Source organism: Haemaphysalis longicornis, unplaced genomic scaffold, assembly GCF_048455015.1.
Source record: "Haemaphysalis longicornis isolate Haplotype H1 unplaced genomic scaffold, Haemaphysalis longicornis Haplotype H1 scaffold_10, whole genome shotgun sequence".
Classification (NCBI taxonomy): Eukaryota; Metazoa; Arthropoda; class Arachnida; order Ixodida; family Ixodidae; genus Haemaphysalis; species Haemaphysalis longicornis.
In genome coordinates, this window is record NW_027526204.1 from 15921875 (window position 1) to 15944816 (window position 22942).

The 22942-nt window shown below is 47.5% G+C and overlaps 4 protein-coding genes across 4 annotated transcripts in view; 2 read left to right on the forward strand and 2 right to left on the reverse strand.

Annotated features, from left to right (window-relative positions):
* The window catches only part of LOC144158244 (uncharacterized), a gene marked incomplete in the record, with an annotated part of 583448 nt that overhangs the window by 108254 nt on the left and 452252 nt on the right, over positions 1-22942 (reverse strand).
* Positions 1-22942, forward strand: part of LOC144158241 (uncharacterized) — a 200119-nt gene that overhangs the window by 85454 nt on the left and 91723 nt on the right. The window lies entirely within an intron of this gene.
* Positions 1-22942, reverse strand: part of LOC144158240 (uncharacterized) — a 185152-nt gene that overhangs the window by 32696 nt on the left and 129514 nt on the right. The window lies entirely within an intron of this gene.
* On the forward strand, positions 8309-10940 carry LOC144158248 (uncharacterized). The gene is made up of 2 exons (XM_077688985.1): positions 8309-8824; positions 9359-10940. Exons 1-2 carry the CDS (start codon positions 8498-8500, stop codon positions 9575-9577), a joined length of 546 nt encoding a protein of 181 aa, XP_077545111.1. The 5' UTR covers positions 8309-8497; the 3' UTR covers positions 9578-10940.

Here is a 22942-nt window from a genome sequence, read left to right on the forward strand (position 1 = left end):
GAAACTTGTCTATGATGCACAAGCATAATCTGTACATGCATGTGTTCTAATGCAAAAGCATCGCTTTACTAAGGCAGCTAAAAAGCGTGCGTCTTTTGGACACAATACATGTCCAACAGACGGTACAAAAACTCAGCAAAGTGCGGCACACAAAAATATGGTTCATTACACCACATTTCTTACGAAAGGTTAATTTTCCCTCAACTAATTTAGTTGAGTGAAAATGTAGTAAATTTTACGTTGGCCCGAATACGATTCACGATTCCTGGAATGTGAGGCACACTGGACCCCCTGAAAGACCGCAGCTGTATGATTTCAGATGACTAAATGTGATCCTTGCGAATGGCTTGGGATTCCTAGCTTGGGTACACGTGTTTGACGCACGTGTACAGTACTGCAAACATAATATGACCATGGCAATTACACAAGTAGCAATTCATTGAGCAACAAAAAGAGTGTTCCCATGAAAAGTGTATATTTGCGGCTAACAGAGACAACTCGCAAACCTCAGTCACCATCCCTGAAAGAAGACAAAAACATCCCAAAGGGAAATAGGTGACGATAATGTTCACAGGACAAATGCACGCAGCAGACACAAGGCATTGTGGGAACCAAGTCATTACAGTGCATAAAGTGAACGCGCTGCCCTTTGTGTGCCATTTGTTCCAAAGGTTCTATTACGACCGTGCATCTGACGATGGACTCTGCATCGGCTACATCAATGGCACCTGTCAAACACAATGTCGGTGCTCGGAATAGTAGCACATAAGTTGCACAATTAGCCACTAATGCTTTCGCATTCACTGCATTGTGAGGAGTGCTTTGGTGTTCTGGAAACGCTTTCTTTTTCCAAAAGTAGCATTACGATTTGTTTGTATGTGAGGTCGGGTATAGCATCATAGATATTGTATATTTGTATATCAATTTTTACCTGAGGCCTACCACTAATGTGGCCGGAATGAAATAAATGCACTTGTGATACAAACAGGCAATATTATTGTGCCTAAACATTTCACACCCACCAAAAACTCCACTTCTGATGAACATTTAAATTCTGAGTTGCTGATAACATTTTTACTATGTGAAATGCTTTCCGTAACTTATGAAGCTATTGCAGCTCGCTAATGATAGGTTTTTGAGGTGAATGCAATTGCTGTCATCCGCAGATAAACGAGTTGCCTTTCACTGAAAGTTTTCTGCTGTTTGTAGTGCACTTACCTATTGCCTTGGAATGTACCACCCTGCAAAGGACGGCGCAGAGTACATTTGAATGCTGTGCAGTATGAACATAAATGCCTTCAGTGGTTATTTTTCTCACCTTCAACAGAATGTCTTTAATTGTTAATTATTTATGGATTTACGCCATAAAAAGCTAGAAAGGTATGCGGTACGTGTGTAATGTGTAACAGGCAAGACTGTTTCGTGCAGTTAACCACGCAGTGTGTGCGGCCAAGCGTGTATCGTAGGTCACGCAGATAGACGCGGGCTACCACAGAACAAGCAAAAACAAAAGTGGAGTTTTGGAAAAGACAGACAGGGTTGCAAAACCAGGTGGTACATCAGGGCAATAGAAGAGCCAGGGCAAACAATATGGAAGCGCCCAGCAGTGACATGTCTGAGCAAGAGTGCACTGAAAGGTGCCCTGCATTCATTCGTAACGTATTGTAAACATCGGGTCTCTTCAGATTGCAAACGTTTCCTCACACCCAAACTGGCAGCGATTTTTCTAACACAAAATTTTTTCACCCTCTATTTATCTCCCTTTTACTATCTGCAGAGTACAATTGACATTTTTTGTGAGGAGAGCATCTCCATTAGGCATTGTAGCCCCCATAGCGTAACCAGTTCTTTGCAAAGGAATGCTGCAAAGTTAAAGGACAACACTCCTCAAAACACTCAAACTGCCCTTGAAAGTGATCAAAACGCAAGAAGACGAACCAAAAAAAAAGACCTTACACAAAGCCTCTAATTTTCCCAGCATCTGTTTAATTTACCCCAAATGGAGGAAGCTAGCAAGCCAGCCCAACATTGCAAGTGTGTTCTCAGCGGGGGAGGAAGCGAAGTCAATATTTGGGTGGTATTGGTCACGAGGCTCTTAAGTTCTTCACGCACATGGCCCCGCTCTCAATTCAGAGTGTCCAGCTGGCCAGCCGGGTATTCGAGAGCAGTGCGGTTGGCATCAAGCATGGTGCACTGGACGTTGCAGCTTGTGGCTGTGTTGGGGCATAGGTTGCGGTCGCTTGATGCTGGTTGGGGGATGTCCACACATGTCAGATGAGCCTGTCCAGTTATCCAAACAAACCTTGAGGCCGATGGTAGGAACGCTGGTGGTGCCAGCTGTGCCTTCAGAAGGGTTAGTGGCAGCTGAATCAGAGTGAGATGGCAGTGAATTGTCCTGTGCCCCACTTGGCCACAGCCACTGGCATCCTTGCAACTGTTCCGGCTGGTTCCTGGTCTCTGTCCCACGTTTTAGTGCACAAAATGTTACAGCAGCATGAGAAAGGCAGCAAGGCGCACGGTAACGGATGGCCAAAATGGGTGTATGTCTTTGGAATAAGGGTTCACTCTCACAGAGAAGAGCTCGATCAGTGTTTCCACCACCAGTGGGGGACTCAGCAGTAAGGCGCAGTGTGAGGTTGACTTGTGCAGCCCAGTGCTTAACCTTCACGACAGGAGCCTGGACGGGCCCAAGTGGTGACAGAGGCCCACCCCGTTTAGGCCCTCCCTTTCTCTTCCCACTCATTTCCAACAAACATTATCTGACTGCTGAGTGCCAGGACTCTCCACCACTATGCCGTAAACAATATCTGCGAACAAGCTGTACACAATATCAAAGCACGGCCTTCCACGGCATGGAAATGGCCAGGCCATGCTTGACTGCTAAGATATAATTCTACTCTATCCAGGTTTCATGAACTAATCACAAAGCAATCGTCACCACAATTACCAAATGATGAGAACCTGACGACAAACTACAGGGCTATAGTTTGCATGTCAGTGCTACTTTGATTAGGAATTGTTGCCCCATTCGCTACATGGTTTTTAATTAATACGGGAACTTATCGGGTGCTGTTTCAGGAACCCTTAAGCAGTGCGCGGTTTCGTAATGAATATACTACACTCTGCTGCAGTTTAAGTATTCATTGCCAGGTCTATGCATAGCTGAGCATTACTTATATGAAATCGTTCTCTACACGTGAAAGTTGAGATTTAAATCCCATTCAAGAAACAAACAGATGGCAAATGTGTGTGCGTGAGCGTGCTGCTCGCACACGCACACAAAAAACTAATTTTCCTAGCAGGAGTCGAACCGAAATTTTTGCCCCCTTCCGCGAGCGAGGTCGACGCTCCGGACAAATACAAAGGCAGGGCACACTAGTACGTTGTTTATCGTGTGTACTTCATCAGCGCTGCCAACTTCTGCACTGCGCACACTTTCAATGCCAATCAGCATAAAGCTTACTTCCAGCTCGCCCGATTAGATGCTCACCAGTGGTTGCATTACTTAAGGCAAGAAAAAAAAGAACGCTCGCAATATTTACCCGTCCCTGAGCCTGTCATTTTCGCCATGCGGAGTCACAGCCCCGTTCTTTGGTGTTAAGTTGTAAACTTTTGACGCACGGGTTTTTTTTTTTTTTTCGTGCACATTCTTCACTGCCTCGCTTAAGCTCGGATACGATCCTCATGAACTGACCTGCCTTGCGGCAAAGCGTCGCCATTAAAAACACAAGCCTGCAAATACGGTGCTGTGGAAGTATATCTGCCGCACGGACTTAACTCTGCTGAACACATTCCATTACCAAAGCGGACGAACATTCACCGCCGCACGAAGCTGGCCTAGGCGGTGCTCGCCACGCAACAGGTTCGAATCATCCGCGGTTCGGTCAGCTGACGGCGTACTACATCGTCGGCAGTGACAGCCGCCGTACCGCCGCCGTGCATCGTATGTTGCAACGTCGCCGTAGAGTGACAACGTTAGGCGATAACGACTATGGCTTTCCTCAGCGTGTTTGGCATTGAAAAATATACGTTTGACAACGCATGCGTCCGCCTCACATTCCCCGTTCTCATCGCCGTCGCCGACCAGGCTAGGCTTAGTTATCTTCGCCGCCAAGCGCACTTACCTCGCAAAGCTTGGCGTGTTCTCCAGGCTCCCACCCCTTCCGGTTGATTTTTCGCAGCCACAGCTGACGCCTTTTCTGTTCTTTGGGCAGTCGGAACAATCCGTAGCCATCGCGGCTATTGTTGGTGCAGTTTTCAGCGCAGCAGCCACCCATGCTTCTTTTCCAGCCTGGCGCTGTGTTTACAAACAAACATGGCGTCGTCTCCTCTCCTTCCTCAACCCGGTTGCTATGCGCGTCGTTAAGCAGTACGTCACCAAGCCTGAGAGTGACGTTACACGTATTTGCGGTCTACGCATGGTGCCAGGCTTCCCATTGAAATGCATTATTGGCCAAACTCTGCCCAGGGGCGCTGCGAAAGCGGCTTTAAGTACCTGTATTTGAGGAGCGTGGACACGCGGTGGAGACGGAGGACCAGACAGCTGACCAAGCGGTGCGGAAAGTCGGTAGGGGAAAGCGGGGTTTACACAACAGTTAAAAAGCAGGTAAAGGCAGCAGAGACGACGAAGTGGGCAGAGAGAATGGAAGCGAAAAAAACCCTGGAGACTTATAGGACAGAGAAACGGGAAATTAAGAAGGAGAAATTCTATGGCAATACGAGAGGCAGTGCGTTGCTCTTCGAGGCACGGGCAGGGTGCCTGAGAACTCGGGCATACACGAGTAGCTACAAGCAGCAGGATGAAACGTGTGCATGCTGCGGCAGTGATCGGGAAACTATAGAACATATTGTCAGGAGCTGCACAGAGATACGGCCACCGTGGGGTGAGGGGGAAACGACGCTGGCGGAGGCTTTGGGATTTGGGGCGAGGGGAACCTCAACTTCAAGGCCATAGAGGGGACGAAGAGGCGACTGGAGTGGTGGTGGAGGAAAAGCAGGGAAGGGATGGGTACGCAGGTGGAGTAATCATGCGGACGAGAATTTAGAACAGCGAGGGGAGAAAAAAAGGGGGTGGGGGTGATGAGTTTAAAACAGAAAAGAGGGAGAAATGGGAGGGAGGAAGCAAATCTATAGGTTAACCTGGGAGTAGGGCATGTAAACGTAATAAAACAGGCAAGTCGATTGCTGACAACCGACGCCCCGATTCAAAGGGAAAGCCACTAATCATCATCATTATCATCCCTCATCATCCGGGTAGTACTTCTGGGTAGTACAAAGCTGCGCGGGTCCCATCGGATCCCGTGTTGACAGAAGCAAAATGAGCTCGACGCTCCCGATTATTTTGCGACGTGGCCACCACCTCATCCCCGACGCGTCCGATCTATTTCAGCGATCCCCTTGGCATTGGGGGGAAATGCTTTGCAGCGCTAAACACGTTTACAGCGCCGACGAAAGTGCCGGGACGTGACGGCGTCTGCTACTCGCAGGTTCACCGATCGATGGTCGCACGAAGTGAAATTTTAAATAAAATTTCTAGTTTAAACTAAAACTCTAGGTGACAAAGACTTCTCAGAAACAGCCGATCAAAAACGAAGAGTGGCGCAATCGGCGATGATCGCGCTTTAAAAAGCCAACGAGTACGGCGGACCGCAGGCTCGCCTGCTGCGGTGCGCCGCTCTTTTGCGTACCTACACACTATGCGTGCACTTTCATTAAACAGTGCTCGTTTGCGTCGCCGTTACGAATACATGGTGCAGCGTTAGCTTGCCGTTCTGTTGCGTATCTCAGTGACAAAATGCGCGACCGTCAGAAGCTAGCGTGAAATCTGTTTTGCCATTCCGAAATGAGTGGCCGTAAAACAAAGTGGTCGGGCGAACTAAGAGGCCGCTCGCTTTCCTTGTTTGCTCTCACTTTACTTAATTACGCTCTTGCAGCATACATTCACAGTTCGCACTTAATAGCCGAGAATGAGGGTCAGCAACGGCCGAGTTCCATGCAGCCGACACTGCGGAGGGCTGGACGGCAAATCGGGGGTGGGAGAGGAGGGGAGGCTTTGAATGCAAAATTCAGCGAATTTCTAATACTAATTGACAATAATCTGGCGAAGTGTTAGGATGGGGGGGGGGGCGGGGGGGGGCAATTCAACTGGAGGACGCCAATTCTCGGTTTTTGTCTCGCTGTCTAACTCGGTTTGAAGTCAAAACTGGCGTGTCGGCGTTCACATTCGACGACCCCTGCACTAGAAAACCAACACAGTCAGTTATGATCGTATATAAATATTCGTGGCCTCGCACCGTGTATGCGGCGGTGTTATGTGATGTTATAGAAGTACACATCTCTGCAGGCAGCGGGTGTGTGATTTTGTGCGTGTTTTGCGAATAGCGCTTAATTTGTTTATTTAATTGCCGCTATTGCCCCACCTATTCGCTAGTATACATGTACCCTGCCGTTCGTAAATCGTGCGGCGTAAAACTTCGCGCAAGAATCATTTAGTTTGCGAACATACGAAACAAAATTTACACTCGTTTTAAAGGCGGTGCTAGGCTAGCAGTGTCAGCTGAGTCGGCTGCTTTCGCTTGCATGCTCCCGATGAAGCAACCTTTATCAGTTACCTCAGGATGTAAGATGAGCAGCGTTCCGTGTTTATGCTACTGGTGAACTTTCCTTTGTCGACCGCACGCAGGAAGAAAAAACTGTAACTGTCGTCCAACAGTTAAACCACCCGACCTGGCGATACTGTCCCACGCCGTGACCACCGCGACAGCTCGCTCAAAAGAAAGCCGACAAATCGGCTTCTTTTAGCGGATATTATTTTGTTTAGCCTCTGCAACTACTTTAAGGGCTATTTCATACAGTATGCAGTCATTTAAACACGCCACAAAGCGCCACAACCAACTTTCACTCTGGCTTGTAATTGAAAACACATGGAGGGCGGCGAGGGTCGTCTGCTTTTGTACTACCCAGAGGCGTCGGCCGCTAGGGGCGCTGCATGTCGCCAAAACTCCAGCGCAGGAGGCTTATAGAAGGGTCTGCTGCTTAGTGTTATGTTGTTGGTTCTTGCGAAAAAAAAAGTGGTCCCATACATGTGCTTCCAATTGTGTGACGCCAGTTCTAGTTATCCTTTTTCCGGCTTTGTGTTTTCCGAACAAGCAGCCGTGCTCCCACTGCAGGTTTACGACGTTCAGCATGCGTTGAAGCAAGACTCGTATGCCGTATAAGAGTTGCAGATGTATTAAGCTGGCTTAGTTAAACTCTAGCTATAAATGAAGCTTTCGTTTGATTATTTTCTTGAGCAATGTAAAGGTATTGTCGAGCGACAAAGTAATTACACTACCGCTGGGCTCCTCCGTGGGTTCCGTTCGCGTCTGAATTCCGCGTCTGACGGGGCAGAAGTGAGCGAAGGCACAACAAACTTTCACGGAACCGCTGGCGTGTCGCTTTGTCTATTGGACTTTTTATATTACTTTGCGCTACTGCAATAAGAGTGAAGCCCATTTTCGGTGAAATTCCGGACTGTTTTCTCAAGAACGAGCCAAGTAACTGCTACCGTAAAACGCAGTATTGAAAAATTAATAGTGCAGTACACGTTTTATGTTTCATAGCGAGTGTTAACAAGCTAGAACTTTAGGCTGATTATTTTCACACGGACATATGGTAAGGCTTGTATAGGTGCTGTATTTAGTAAGTAGCGTGAATTTAGCATTACAGTGGACTATTTTTTTTTACTTATTACAGGTGCTACGACGCACAGGTGTTTCCCGTGGACAAGGGGCGGATGCAGCAGTGACAAGCTTTCCAAGCTGGGCTATTCTACAGTAGTGCTCTTCAAAAACATATTGTGGTCTTGGCAGGTCGGCGAATTACCGTGAACGAGGGTCCCTGTTTTCATTTACCTGAATGCTTCTGTTTTGTAGGCATCTCAAGCAGTTAAACGAATGATAATCGGTTCGCGCTTCACGAGCAGCGCTTTTTAAAAATTTTTCTCGACTGTTATTTGTGTTTGCTTTCATGTTTGTGTTCGTATTCTTGCCACTGTTAAGCCAGGTTTCTCGTATATTTGACGTGCATAATAAAGAAGCTACACAGAGAGACCCGGTGTGTTGTGTTGCTCAATTGTTTTTGGCAAGTCACTTATGTATAATTGCTTCGCAAAGTTGATGCAGTTTGCTTATTGTGCCTCGCAGTCCCATTTCTCTTTTATATATGCCATTGTACAGGAAATTATTTAACGAGTGCGCATTAAATAAATAATGCGCACTCGTTTAATAATTTCCTGTATAGGGGGTATTCATATGACGTCAGAGTTCAGCCAGAAAGTGCTTAACAGGGCTGGCAACCATGGGCACGCGACCGAACGCTTGCCGGCGCCATATCTGCGGAGTACTGCGGCCGGCGCTTGCCTTGTTTATGCTTGTTCCTGTTCACCCTGTGTTCTTCTATATTCAGTTTGCGTTTTTTATACTGTGTTTATCCGTGTGTGTACCCTATTTCTTTGACTATGAGTGTTGTGACTGCTCCTTGCTTGAGCGCATATGCGCTAGAACTGGACGCAGCGGCGAAAAAACGCTACGAACACAAAGTATCGCTGTGCGGTGGCGTAGACCCGTACCTACTGGCGGACGACGACCTAAAATTTGAAGAATGTATGATCCCGAAGGTAGAAGGCTGTGACGTGAAGGACTATCTGGTGCACGCGACAAGTTTCGTCACCCACGAACAGTTGAAAGCACACAAGTCCATGGAGGCGCACAATTACCTGACTAGCGGCTTCGTGCAGACACCGCAATTTAAGGAGTTCGGCGACGACGTTATCGTGCGCGGAAAGGTAAGATTTTTGTTTCGTGATGAAGGCTTCGCATTCCAGATGTGCTAAATTCAACGCCACCAGTGTAGTCATGTTATGGAATCGTTTACGTTAGCTGTTCAGTTGATAAAATGTGCTCTGGGAACTCAGTGCCAACGTCCGGCTTTCGTTAGCGATCGTGAAGATTGATTGCAGTTTTCAGTACGCTTATTTCAGTGTTTGTAAAGTATCTAGATGTTATGCCGACTGCGCTGAGCCTTGGCTGGAGATTGCGGGTGTTTACTCTGAACTGTTTTCCCCAGTGCGCTGATGCCGAGGTTCGGTTAGTGACAGTTGATTGCAGCGTGGTTACCTCAGGGTAAACGTGCCGCTTTGATCGTTGACTACAGTTTATGGCCGAGACTGTGCGTGACTGTAGCGAAACTTAGAGCGTTTGACCAATGCAACCCGGCCCTCCTGACGCCGCGCATATTCCTGGAAACTTCGGCAGATTGAAAGCTTGATTGCTTGTACCCTTGCCTGTCACAACTCACTTCATTTGCTTGCTTTTTGCAGGTGAACCACTCGCAAGCCCTGTCAGCTCAGCCATTGGAGCCGTGGCTGCTGGTGAAAAAAGACGGCATGGTGAAGGCTGCCCACTGTACGTGTATGGCAGGCCTAGGAGAAGCCTGCTCCCACATAGCTGCAGTGCTGTTTTTTTTAAAGCAGCTGCGGAGCACAGGGACAGTGAAACGTGCACCGACAGGGAGAACGCGTGGTTGCCACCTTACGTGACGAATGTCCCATCAGCCCAGATCTCTACAATTGACTTCTCCTCTGCCCAAGCCAAGAAAAGGAAACTGGACGACCCTGGGCAGCGAGCAGCAAAAAAGAAAAAGACGGCTCAGATTGCAACGACCACACAACAGGAATGGGCCAGCTTTCTCGAAAACATTAAGAAAACAAACGTGGAGCCATCCGCTCTTTCTATAACAAAGGGCTACTCGCAAGACTTCATCCCATTAGAAGTGAAGCACTCAACAGCTCTCCTCACCAGCTTAACGCGAAATGCACCCCCAAGCAATGTGATGGCAGAATGTGAAATGTTTGCAAAGGCATTCAAGACTGAGGAAAAGGTAAAGTACAGCGCCTATTTCAAGATAGAAAGATTGCAAGTGCAACTCCATTTTACTTCACTTGAATACGTTTGTCTATATCTTTCTTTGATGCAGGTTTGCGATGAGATCGAGAGAAACACAAAGCAGCAGTCCGGGACACCGTCGTGGTTTGCCTTTCGGGCAGGCAGGGTTACTGCCTCAACAGCGCATGCAGTATCTCACACGCCACTGCTTTGCCCATCACTCAGCCTGGTGAAGCGCATGTGCTACCCCGATGAACACTCTTTTTCTTGTCCTGCAACTGAATGGGGTCGTGCTAAGGAAAAAGTCGCAAGGGAAGCATATATTGCCGAAGCCTCCAAAAGGCACGTTGACTTCCAGTGTGAACAATCTGGGCTGCATATTTCTTCCACCCATCCTTTTCTGGCAGCAAGCCCAGATGGTCTGGTGTCGTGTGCTTGTTGCAGTGATGGGATTGTAGAGGTGAAGTGCCCTTTTAAGGCACAATCTGTAGAGTAGGCATCACAGAGAAAGAACAGCTGCCTAGAACGGTGCCCTGTTGGCATTCTAAGACTAAAAAGAAGGCATGCATATTTTTTCCAGGTGCAAGTTCAGCTTTTCGCATGCCAGCGTAATTACTGCGACTTTGTGCTGTGGACGCTGTCGGATTTTCATCTCGAGCGCATTTCCATAGATCCTAGTTTTTGCTCAGAGACTGTGGAGAAGTGTAAGAAGTTTTTTGAAAGTGTCCTCCTCCCAGAATTATTTCGGCACTGGACGTCACGTCCACAAGAGGAGAGTGGCACCGACGTTGACGGAGAGCTAGAACCGCAGTATTGCTATTGTGGTCGCGGCGAGTTTGGAGATATGGTAGAGTGTAGTGGAAAAAACTGCCAAGGAAAGTGGTTCCACTTTGCGCGTGCTAACCTCAAACGAGCACCAAAGGCTAGAGCCTGGTTTTGCAAGAATTGCAAACCACAGAAGGCCCAGAGGTAAACATCGTCGTTACACGCCTGTGAATGCGCAAGTGTTAAGCTTTTTGGATGTGCTTATCGAAAGCTGTGATTAAAGCACATCTAAACTGTCATACTGTTTGATTTTTTTCCCAGATTTTTGGGTTTTTTACGTGCTGAAGCTACACCTAGGCTGTGAGGCCTGGCATAGTAGTGGGCTGTGGAATAATTCTGACCATTTGGAGAGCTGTAACGTTAAGCGAAATCTCGACACAGGCATTTCCACTCTTTGCCTCCACCTGTGAAGCAACCACTTAGCCTGGGATTACACCTGTGCACTTGGGTTTAACAGCACAATGCGTCAGCTACTGTGGCGGCATCATAAAATTTCAGAACTGAAAAAGAATGTACTGAATGCACGTGACACTGCTCAAAAGTGCCCGAAATGGCTTTTAGTTGTAAAGTTTCACATTTTAGTGCTCCCCATCACTACCGTGGTATATCATGCACATGCAGTGCTCTTCAAAAAGCCTCAGAACAAGTTTTGAGCCATCTGCCCAACTTGTTTTATGTAGAAAGAATGGCCTCTACAGACACTATTTACAATACAATACATTCAGAACACGTAGCACTGAAACGTGGATGCAGCTGGCATACAGCAAGAACTGACAAATAATAGCAAGCAGAAAGCATTAGTGAGTACTATTTTCACTGGTTATAACAGCGCAGCAGCAATTCGTGAAAACGCAAATGCTGTGTAATAGTTTTGCACACAACTATAATACGCATTACAGAAAAGGCCAAACATGTACAGATTCACATGAAATGTGAACAATCAGATAGCTTTGCAGCGGGGCTAAAGATAATTGAGTAAATCTAAAGCAACAAACAAGCTGTGTCTCTTTCAGCATAGGCAATGAAGCACTGGAACAAATTGAAGACTATAACTTTCTTAGGCAGGCATTCAGTGCTGTTGCCAAGATGAAGAAACCAATGAAATAGTCGAAAGAACTGAATACTATAACTTCCTTAGACAGGCGATCAGTGCTGTTGCCAACCAAGATAAATACGGTGCACAATAGGAATGGGATGGGGTGCATTCAGCAAGCACTTGCAACTAATAAAAAGTAAGCTACCTCTCCTCCTCAAAAGTGAGGTTTTCAACCAATGCATCTTGCCGGTGGTCGCATACAAAGTGGAAACTTGGTGCTTTACTAAACAACTAGAAAAGCAAACTTGAATACGCCCAATGTGCCATGGAGCAAATGACGATGGGAGTGATGCTTAGGGACACGAAACAAGCAACCTGGATTAGGGAGCAAAGAGTAGAAGATACCATAGTTTAAACTTTCATGGACCTGGGCTGGCCATGGAGTACAACGAACTGACAGCAGGTGGATCACGAGCAAAAGAAGGATAACGAGAACTGGGACTACAAGGGGAAAGCCGTTAACTTGATGGAGAGACGAAATAAACGAATTCGGAGGCAAAGAATGAACTTGGGTGGCACAGAACAGAAGCAGTTGGAAATCAATGGGAGAGGCCTTTGCCCTGCAGTGGACCTAAATACGCTGTTGATGATAGTGAAGCAGTTCTTTTAAACAAGTTGTACTGTGTTAAAGAGAATATGCTTTCTATTTGAAGGATTCAAATTTTAATGTTACTGGAACGGAACAACTGATTTGCTCAAGTTGCAGAGAGCCGCGCATACTGCCACAATCTTATCTAGCTGCGGAGCTGTCACTCCATGTTGGATCATGAGCAATTCCACGGGCACAGTCGATGACAGAATTCGATATTTACGCCTCAAAAGGCCAATAACTCTCTCCACATGAATGCGTACATTTGCAATTCTTCTAGTTTTTTCAACTTCCCATGCTGACAACTGCCGCTTGCCCCTGGTAAAAGCTGGCATCACGAGCCGTGCACAGTGAACTCCTACGGCATCGCTAATTGTAAATCCTCTGTCTGCCAGAACGGTATCACCAGGCAGAAGGTTTTCCAATATTCCACAAGATTCCGTAAGGTTCTTGTCACTTGTCCTGCCACCCCAGCCCGTCGACATAAACGTTATTGCTCCCTGGGGAGCAATGCCAACCAAGTACTTCACAGTGTTGTGGTGTTTATATCACGACCACGTCTGCGCCCTTGCCAATGCAGATGACGGCCTCTCAACGAAAACTTCAAAACAATCAATGATCACAGCAACAGTGGTCCCAAACGCTCGTCTGAAGGCCATGGGCATCGACTTTCTGAGCTCTTCATGATGTCCACTGGACAAGTCGGCTTAGCCGCACGTGCATCACATCCAGACAGCGCTCCACCACTCGTGTAGCTGTAGCTTGGCTTACCTAGAAGTAAAGAAAGAGGATACATAAAAACCATGCAATTACTTTCCTTGTGCCTGCAAAAAGCTGTATTTTTTCCATGTTGCAGGATACGATACTTACATTAAATCTGTATGCCAGGTCTTGCAAAGGCACACCAAGCCTGAGCCTTATAAGCGTGAGCAGTAGTTCTTGAAACTTGGTTAGGACATTCCTAGAAGTGTGCTGAACACTGCCCTGGAGTAGTTGAAAAACTGCAAGCAGCATCGCGAAGCTGGGGAGACCTGTGTAAAATTTCACACGTTTGTCGTCATGCTCAAATGCTGCTCTGGTGATTTCAAGCTCTTCCACTCGCTGTTTCGCTTCCGGCAGTTGCGAGCGCAGGGCTTTGTTGTCGTTTTCTAGGCAGTAAAAATAATGGCTGGTTCTCTCTGTTTGTGTTTCAGCGGGCTGCTGACCTGAAATCAAAATAAAACCATGATGTTGCTGCTCATTTTCTACAAGGTTGTATGCCTGTGTAATAACCTTAATACTTACATGAAACAGTGTTTACTGCAGCATCCACCACACGGACTACTACATGCTGCGGTTCAATGTTATCAGAGTCTGAAATGAAAAGCAATACTTGGAATTCTCTGCCCCCCCTACCCAGTGCAATGTGGCAAGAATTATGTTCTATAATTATTGCAGTGTATATAGTTATACTTACACAGAACCGTGTTAACAGCAGCATCTCTCAATAGCAACTGTCCAGCCAGCCCAGTGTCTGCGACTTCTTCGTCATTCTGCAGTTGTGCCAAACTTGGCAAAGCACCTGCATTTGTTCATGACAATTATTTGTATGGCACATAAATAAAAAGGGTTATGTACATGCGGCCTTCCATTAATGAGACAACTTTCATTCCATTCATGAACTACATAGCACTATAATCCCAAGAGAAAATATTTGAACTGGTTTTAGCTGGTCTCTGCTGGTCTCTGCTGGTTTCTGCTGGTCCCAGCTGGGCCGCTGCTGGTTTCTGCTGGTCCCCGTTGGGCTGCTGCTGGTCCCAGCTGGGCCGCTGCTGGTTTCTGCTGGTCCCAGCTGGGCCGCTGCTGGTCCCAGATAGGGTGCTGCTGGTCCCAGCTAGGCCACTGTTGGTCCCAACAGGGCTTCAGTTGGGACCAGCAAGGCTCCAGTTGGTCCCAACTGGGCTGCTATTGGGACCAGCAAGGCTTCAGTTGGGACCAGCTGGGCTGCTGTTGGGACCATAATGGCTCCATTTGGGACCAACAGTTGCTCCCAGGACTTCTTTGTACCCAGACGGTCTCTGCTAAAGGACCTACTGGAATCAGCAAATCATTAGCCGAAGGTCGTCTAGGACGTCTACAGCTCAACTTTGTGCTCTTAAAACGAATAAATATAAGCCCGGTCCCGAAACAATTGGATGCTGTAGTGTATGTGCCCACTTCGGTCCTTGAGTCCTGGTTTTATAGCTATTTCTAGGCATAATATACTCGCCGAATATTCTATTTTCTAACCAAAGAGAAAGAGAAAGAAAAACGGACCCTCACCCACCAACAATGCAAAAATCGGCCATGCCCCAACCCACACTTATGCCCTTCATAAAGCAGCCAAGTCGGAGCGGACCTAAAAGCTGACAATTGTACAAGGAACCTGAATTTGCAGCTTCAAGGTATAAATGTGTTTTTGCCGCTGGAGAAGCCAACCAGGGCCCAGACTAGGTGCATCCTAGCTCTAGACTTAATGGGAGCGTTTGATAATGTGCTTCACAGCAGTATACTCAAGGGATTAACGGACATTGGATGCGGGCACAAGACTTACCGGTACATCAGAAGCTTTCTCACAACGCGACAAGCTACTATATCCCTGGGGAACATCAAATCGGAACCGATAACTCTTGGTTCCAGGGGTACTCCGCAAGGAGCGGTTCTCTCGCCCCTTCTCTTCAACTTGGCGATGAGAGACCTCCCCACTGCACTGGACAGCATTCCCGGGATTCGTCACGCGATATATGCAGACGATATCACGGTATGGTGCAGAACAGGGAGCGACGCAGAAGTGGAGGAGAGCTTGCAGAGGGCCGCCGATGTAGTTGATGCCTATGCTAAAAGCAGGGGTCTGCAATGCGCTCCGGAGAAGTCTGCTCTACTGATCTTGAAGAACCCCAGAAGAGGACCGAGCGATAACATAGAAGTTCACATCAATGGCGAGCTGGTCCCTCGACCCAACTGTATCAAAATACTGGGACAACACATTCCACAAGGCATGGGAAATGGGGCTACACTAAAAAAACTCGGGGCAGCAACAGAACAAGTCCTCAGGATGATAAGAAGAATTAGGAATAAACGCCACGGACTTGGTGAACGGGAGGCTACACGGCTAGTACAAGCTTTTATTGTATCGCGTATCATCTACGGGACGGCGTACCTCCGACTCACCAAGGGCGAGGTAGAAAAACTAAACATTCAAATTAGAAAAGCATACAAGACAGCCCTGGGGATTCCAAACTCGACATCTACCATCAGACTTCTGGAGCTCGGGGTTCATAACACGGTGGAGGAACTGTGGGAAGCTCAGAAGATAGCCCAAATTAAGCGGTTAAACCAAACATCCAATGGAAAGTGGCTATTGGAGCAGTTACGTATCACCACGCCCGGCGGGAATCCAGAGCCGCTAGAAGATCTTGCTCCAGACATGAGAGCCAAAATTACCATCAGTCGAATACCTAGGAATATGCATCCCATACATAACGCCGAGAGAAGGAGAGCCAGGGCCGAGTACCTGGGGCGACTATGGGACAGCAACCAGAACACTTTATACGTGGACGCCGCCGGACCTCAAAAGGACAAGATGGTAGCAGCAGTTACGACGCCGGATGGAAGAGTTGTAAATTCGGCTACCGTAAAGACAAAAATCGCCGCCCAGGGGGAAGAAGCAGCCATCGCCCTAGCTATCGCTTACAACCCCAGGGCAATAATTTTAACTGACTCGCAAGAGGCCTGCAGAAACTTTATACAGGGCAATGTCTTCAAAATCACCCACCAAATTCTTCGTAAACGCCCACCGGAAAATGTGCTCATCATATGGACGCCAGGACACACGGGGCACAAGGGGAATGAGGCCGCAGATGCCACAGCCCGAGGTCTTCTTATCCCGGCCCCCTTGTACCAAGCCCCGTCCTTAGACATGGTGAGCGTTACCTTCAGCGAATATTTGAGCATATTGAGACTGAACAGAAGAACATTTCCACCACCGGACAAAAGCCTCAGTAATGAAGAAGAGCACATTCTCAGGAGATTGCAGACAGACACATTACCCACACTGGCTAGATTACACTGCTGGTACCCCACGTTATATTCACCTTTTTGCCCGCACTGCCGGGAGAGGGCGGACGCGTACCACACAGTGTGGGCATGCCAGTACATACCAACAGTACACCCACTCACAAACACGTCAAGGGAGCAGTGGGAGGCCACCCTGCGCAGCGATGACCCTGCCTGCCAACGATGGCTGGTAGAGAGAGCCATAGCGGCGATGGAGGCCAGTGGAATCCCGGAATTGGGATAGCCACCTTCTTTCCTCCCTCTTTTTTCTTTTCTTTTGAATAAAGATATTTTCAATCAATTGCCGCTGATTGTTCGTTAACGTACCGGCAACGTTTTTTTAACAAGCCGGCCGCGAAGCCAACTTGGCCAACTGAAGCCATGCCAAGCTAGTTGTCTCCTAGCCAACATGGCGACGATTACGAAGTGCGGTGTGTGATCGTGTGTTTGCGCGGGACGAATACGGCGCCAACTGAGCATCTTGTAGCGAAATTCGACATCAAAACAGTCGGCGTCATGTCATCGAGTGTTGCCGAAGACGTTTTTTTTTGCCCACCGAACTTTTGTGAGCGTGAACACGGCCGCATGTCGCGGCGTCATGGTGTGGTACGTAGGACTCGCCGCTTCGTGTGTCTTTGTTAGAGGTCGTGTGTCCTGTGTACTAAATTCCTGATGACGACGAAAAGACGCTACCTGCATCGCTTGCTGTGCAAAGGTGAATGCTGTTCTGATATAAATTCATAATGGGAATGCTGTTCAATATCCATTGTATAAGTTGTCCAGAGGAGTTCAAGACGCCAGGAAATTAATTCGCTCTAAAAACGACAAGGGAAGTGTGCATGGCAGTTGCAACATTTGCTGGTAAATAAAATGCATCTGAATGCATCATGTGTAATGTGTACATCATGCTGTTCTAGCTGGAGGCACATGCCACCATGGCGATATATATTTTGCCCACCAAGTGACTAATTCTAACTGGCAGTAGCAAGCCTGTGGGTCCCAACGGGGACCAACAGCTTGCTGGTTCCAATGGGGACCAACAGCCTGCTGGTCCCAGCTGCTTGCTGGTCCCAACTGGGACCAGCAGCCTGCTGGTCCCAGCTGGGAATTTGGCCATAAACCACCTCAACGGGGACCAGCAGAAACCAGCAGAATATTTTCTCTTGGGATGTGACACACCTGAACTGCAAGCGTCTGCAGAAGCCTCTGCTCGGAGTCTGGTTGCTGATATTGGCACACCTGTAAATAAATAATTCTTTCAAAGTGCACAAAAAGAAAGAAAACAGACACGCACCTAAGTCGCAAATTTCTGGGGTGGCCTCTACTTGGAGTCTCGCTGATGTTGACACACCTGTAAACAAACGTTTCATTTCAAGGTACCTCCCCCCCCCCTCCCCCCCAAAAAAGACACACACACCTGAGCAGCAAGTTTCCGCAGTGGACTTTGCTTGGAGCCCAGTTTCTGATGTTGACGTGCCTGCAAATGGACATTAAAAAAATCAGTCGTAAGATTACTCAATGCTGTTTACTTCCAGCAAACTTACGTGCATCGCTGCATCTGTTGATTTGCACATCCTATTTTGTGCACCCAAGTTTTTGGCAAGGCTCAGAACTTGGTGACCTGAAGCATCATTGCTCAGGATCTTTTTCTCCGCCCTTTTAGACCGCCGCTGATGTCTGAAAAAATCGTGAAGTGCCAGTGGAAAAAAAAAAACATTTCTAAATGCTCACACATTGCAAGGTACAAAACCAGCAATGAGCAGATCGAACAGGCGCATGAGTTTTGAAACCATCACAAGAGCATACACCGAACGTAACCTGAACAAGTTAACCAACAAGGCGTTACATCAGTCGCCGCTTAATGCAATGCATAAAGATTTACAGAAGCTACTTTAAGGTGCCCGTAGCCGTTGCCTACTGGCGTCGTAACCTCAGTACTTTTGCAAACAGCACACACTGTTGCACTGATGAGCTGCGCTCAGCACAAGAAAATACGTACCTTTCGTCGGAAATACTTGTTTGATTGGTAGTGTAGCCTAGGCGGACGCTTGGGGCCCTGTCTAGGTTAGTATCGTCCATAAGATACGACGGTTTTCCTGCACAACACAAACTCTGTTTAAGAAACAACATGCACACGAATATGTCGTGGGATCACAGTAAGCCCTCGCATTCACCTCTGTATTTAAGTAACATTCTTCGCTACCCGCGAAATCTTCATAGCAGTCATCACAACAATGTTAGCGGTTGATGAAGCCCGAATCTTTTGCTGTGCGAACGAAGCCCACAGTATCGCCTCCGCTTCGATTGTAAAACGACAGAAATGACGTTCATTCACGCGGCATGGTAGTACCACAATCGCTGCCTTAATTTAATAATCATTAGCTTTCAAAATTGACTGTCAAGCTCAGACCACTTGCGACACTCGCTCTACACTGCCGTGTTTGCGCTCAGGCTACGTGCGATGCGCGCACTCTAAAGGAACTTACCTGTGACGAAGTGCTCGCTACAAACTTTGTAGTGTGTCGCTTCTTTATTCACGTCAGCACGGTTGAGGCGACGTAACCACTCCGCTCGGCGCTTCGTCGGCGCTTCTCCTTCGTCTGCACGCATTGCCCGTGAACAACGTTTGGGACCGAGAAAAAACTCACGGGATGTATGTTTTCCCGTGCTCCCTGCTTTTTGCTTGTGCTGTTGTTGCAGCCATACCCTGCACAATAAACCATGGTCACCAACAGCAGATATTTGCGCGTACAAGTTGTGCAGCAACAACTGCCGCAACGCAGGCCAACGCAGCCCAGTCACGCTTTGCTCCTAAGCAATGGCGGACCGGAAGTGGTCGTTCCCATCAACCATTGCGGGAGATCATCCGGTGCCTGGTCTGGCCGGCTATTGAATACCGGGTATTGGCGGTGAGATCTTTGAGTGGCGCCCCCTGGCTGTGACGTCGGCTTAGGGATTCGCGCCGCTGTCGTCTGCTACACTCCGCTTGTGAGGGGCAACAGTGCCTGGGCTAGAAATCGCCCGCTTCGTTGCTGTAGTGAAAATTTTAAGCGCAACAAATTTAGACACAAGACGAATGACACAGAGACACGCGGTTTTTTTTTGAGGTTCCCGCCCGTGTCTTTTTTCGCTCGATTGGCATGCTCACGGAGGCGTTCATTAAGGCACCGTCCTGTTTGTCCAATGTAGGCCCTATGGCAAGACAATGGGAGCTTATACACCACTCCCGCAGTGCAATCGACGTACTGATTTTGGTGCTTCACCCCGCACTTTTTCTTTTCTTTCGGAACCGGGCACGTAACAGTGCAAAGCCGCGACAGTTTTTCCGGAGCCGACATCAAAACTTTGACGTCAACCCTTCCACCAATCTTTTAAAGATTGTGTGAAATGCCGTGTAGGTAGGGAACAACCACCACCTTGTTAAGTTGGTGGGTCGCCTGGTTACCTTGGTCGCCTTGCCCGATGGATGCCAGCCCGTCTTTGCTTTGAACGAATTGCGTCGGCCACCGCTACAACCAAGTTTGCGGGGTAACCTGCCGACCTTAGGCGACGCACTTGCAAATGAAAACTGGTGTCCATAAGGTGCTCGCATGTTTTGTTCAAGGCACTGTTGAGACAGCTGCTGGCAATGGCTCGTTTCACCAGTTTGGTGTGAGCAGACCTGAACGGCAGTAGCGGCTTCCGGCTGCGGGGGTCATACATCGAACAGACGTGTTTTCCCGAGAACTGAAGTCTCAGGTCCAAGAATTTGAGACTGCACTGCTTAGGGACCTCGTGTGTATCCTTTAGGGGGTTAAGACATGCCTCAAAAATCGCCAACGCTTGTGCCACATCCAGGGAAAACGCCTTTACGTCACTGCCAACCAACACCAAGAAATCGTCAACATATCGGAACACTTTTACAACCGTCGTCTCCTTTAGCCTGTCAGCAATTAACCTGTCAAGGTGGGCCATCACCACGTTGCTCAAAACAGGGGCAACGCATGAGCCTATACAGACCCCTTGCTTTTGGATGTACACGTGACCATCCCACTGGACATACGTTGATTTTAGGTAGAGCCCCAGTAAATCCAAAAAATCTTGAACAGAAATGCCACATTCAGTCTAAAACGGTACTGCACCAAAAGCAAAAATGGCATCTTCAACACAGGTTAGCATCAGGTCATGCGGCAAGGAGTAGTATAAGTCTTTAACATCGACAGAATACCCATTATACCCAACTGCCGAATTCTCTTTCACATATTCAACCACCTGCTCCGAATTGTTCAATTTGCGCTGCAGAAAACCCGCTACACATTTCTGCCATGTCTGCCTTTCAGACACGATAACTCTAAAGGGCGTGTCGACTTTATGAGTCTTAGCGCTGAAAAACATTTCCAGGCCCATTTTTGCGCTACTCTCTATCTGTTTAACCGAAAGAAAAGAAAAAGTGCGGGGTGAAGCACCAAAATCAGTACGTCGATTGCACTGCGCGAGTGGTGTATAAGCTCCCATTGTCTTGCCTTAGGGCCTACATTGGACAAACAGGACGGTGCCTTAATGAACGCCTCCGTGAGCATGCCAATCGAGCGAAAAAAGACACGGGCGGAAACCTCAAAAAAAAGCGCGTGTCCCTGTGTCATTCGTCTTGTGTCTAAATTTGTTGCGCGTAAAATTTTCACTATGGAGTACCAACTAGCTCGAACCCTCACGTCGTTGCTGTAGTGCGTTAAAAAGCGTATTCTAGCGAATCAGTTATTTTGCCAACTTCTGACGCATCTGAAGAATTTGAAGCTGTATCCCCAACAAGTTTGCAACACACGAAGAGACAGAGAACAACTTTCTTCAGAGTATCGGTCAGAAGATCGTGTGTAACTCGTCCTTTCTTGCTTATTCGCGAAGATCAGCGATCAGAGCTTCTCGATAAGTATTCAAAATGCGTAGGCTTTCCTGCAGTATTTTTGAGATGCTCCTATGAAGACTCAACAGTCTAATACTACGTACCAAGCAGCGGCCTCTACACGCTCATCGCACAGCAGGAAATAAAGCGGCTTTCTTGTGTTTCTTTCGTTGTTGTCTTGTATCGGATTAATGTTTCTTGCTTTTTTTTCTGTCCAACGCTATAATTTTTCTGCTCCGTCACCAACTTCTTATTAGGAGGTTTCGGGATGTTTGGGAGCCTCACAAAGGTCGTGTAGATATTTTCTTCATTTTGTGTGGCATACATTCCCTTCTTCACAAATTGGCTTTCATTACGGCTGCGTGCAAGAAGGTGCATATCCGCAGCGTGCTTTGTTTATTCACATGCAAATAAAATGAGACGGTTTGTGCAACGCCACCGCGATCGCGCCTTAAACAACGTGGTCCAGAGTACTCGAAGGCGGCTTTTGTGCTCCGAATTTCTATCGTAATTATATCGTTATCATAACGAACTGACTCTCAACTCGAACAATGAGGACATGATTACGGTGTTGAAGGCATGATATACTCGCTAACTAACGTAATAAATAGTATACCTGCATATGATGATGATGATGATTGGAGTTTTTTGGCGCAAGGCCACCTGGGGCAAAGAGCGCCAAACAACAGTATGTAAAAGAAAATAGTGGCTACTGAAGCCAAAATAACAGCAGTAAAATCAATCAACGGCAATGGTGATGGCTGGTGTATAGAGCCAGTTTTGATTACGCATGATAGGAAATGAGGTTTAAAAACTTAACGTCAGACAAATATTTAAAAACGCGTTGCACAGAGACCATGGCATTGTCACCCAAAAACAAGGAAGGGTGTAGCGGAAAGTGTTGTCTGTATAGTTCCTTGAAGTGTCTGTGTCTTGTTGTGTCGAGTGCCTTGCATGTTATTAGGATGTGGACTACGGATAGGCCCTCCCCACACCTGCTACACACAGGTCTTGGAGAGCTAGTGAGCAGGTGTGAGTGTGTTACATGTGTGTGGCCTATCCGCAACCTAGCTAAGGTAACTTCAATGTGTCTGTTGAGTGAGTCAGTAGCGTATGGTCCCAAGTGTGGTTTTATTACGTGTAACTTGTTATCTGTCTGTTCACTCCAGTGTGTTTGCCATGTGTTGTGAAGTTGGTGTCTGATGTGTGGCTTCATATCTGTGTACGGCAGTGTTGCTATGCCCACTAAATTCAAGAGTGTAGCAGCAGTGGCCATTTCATCTGCCCTTTCATTCCCGGCTATTCCACAATGGCCAGGAACCCAACATATTGTTATTTCAAGACTTGATGCGTATGCCGCCATAAGGGCCTTAAAAACAAGATTGATTACATAATTTTTTGAGCGTTTTCTGGACAAAAGTGCACGTACAACACTAAGAGAATCTGTAAAAACTATGGACTTTGGAATTTGATGTTGGACAATGTGGTCTAAAATAAGTAAAATGCCGTGTGCTTCAGCTGTAAAAATGCTGTTGTGTGAGTTCATTCTTTTTGCC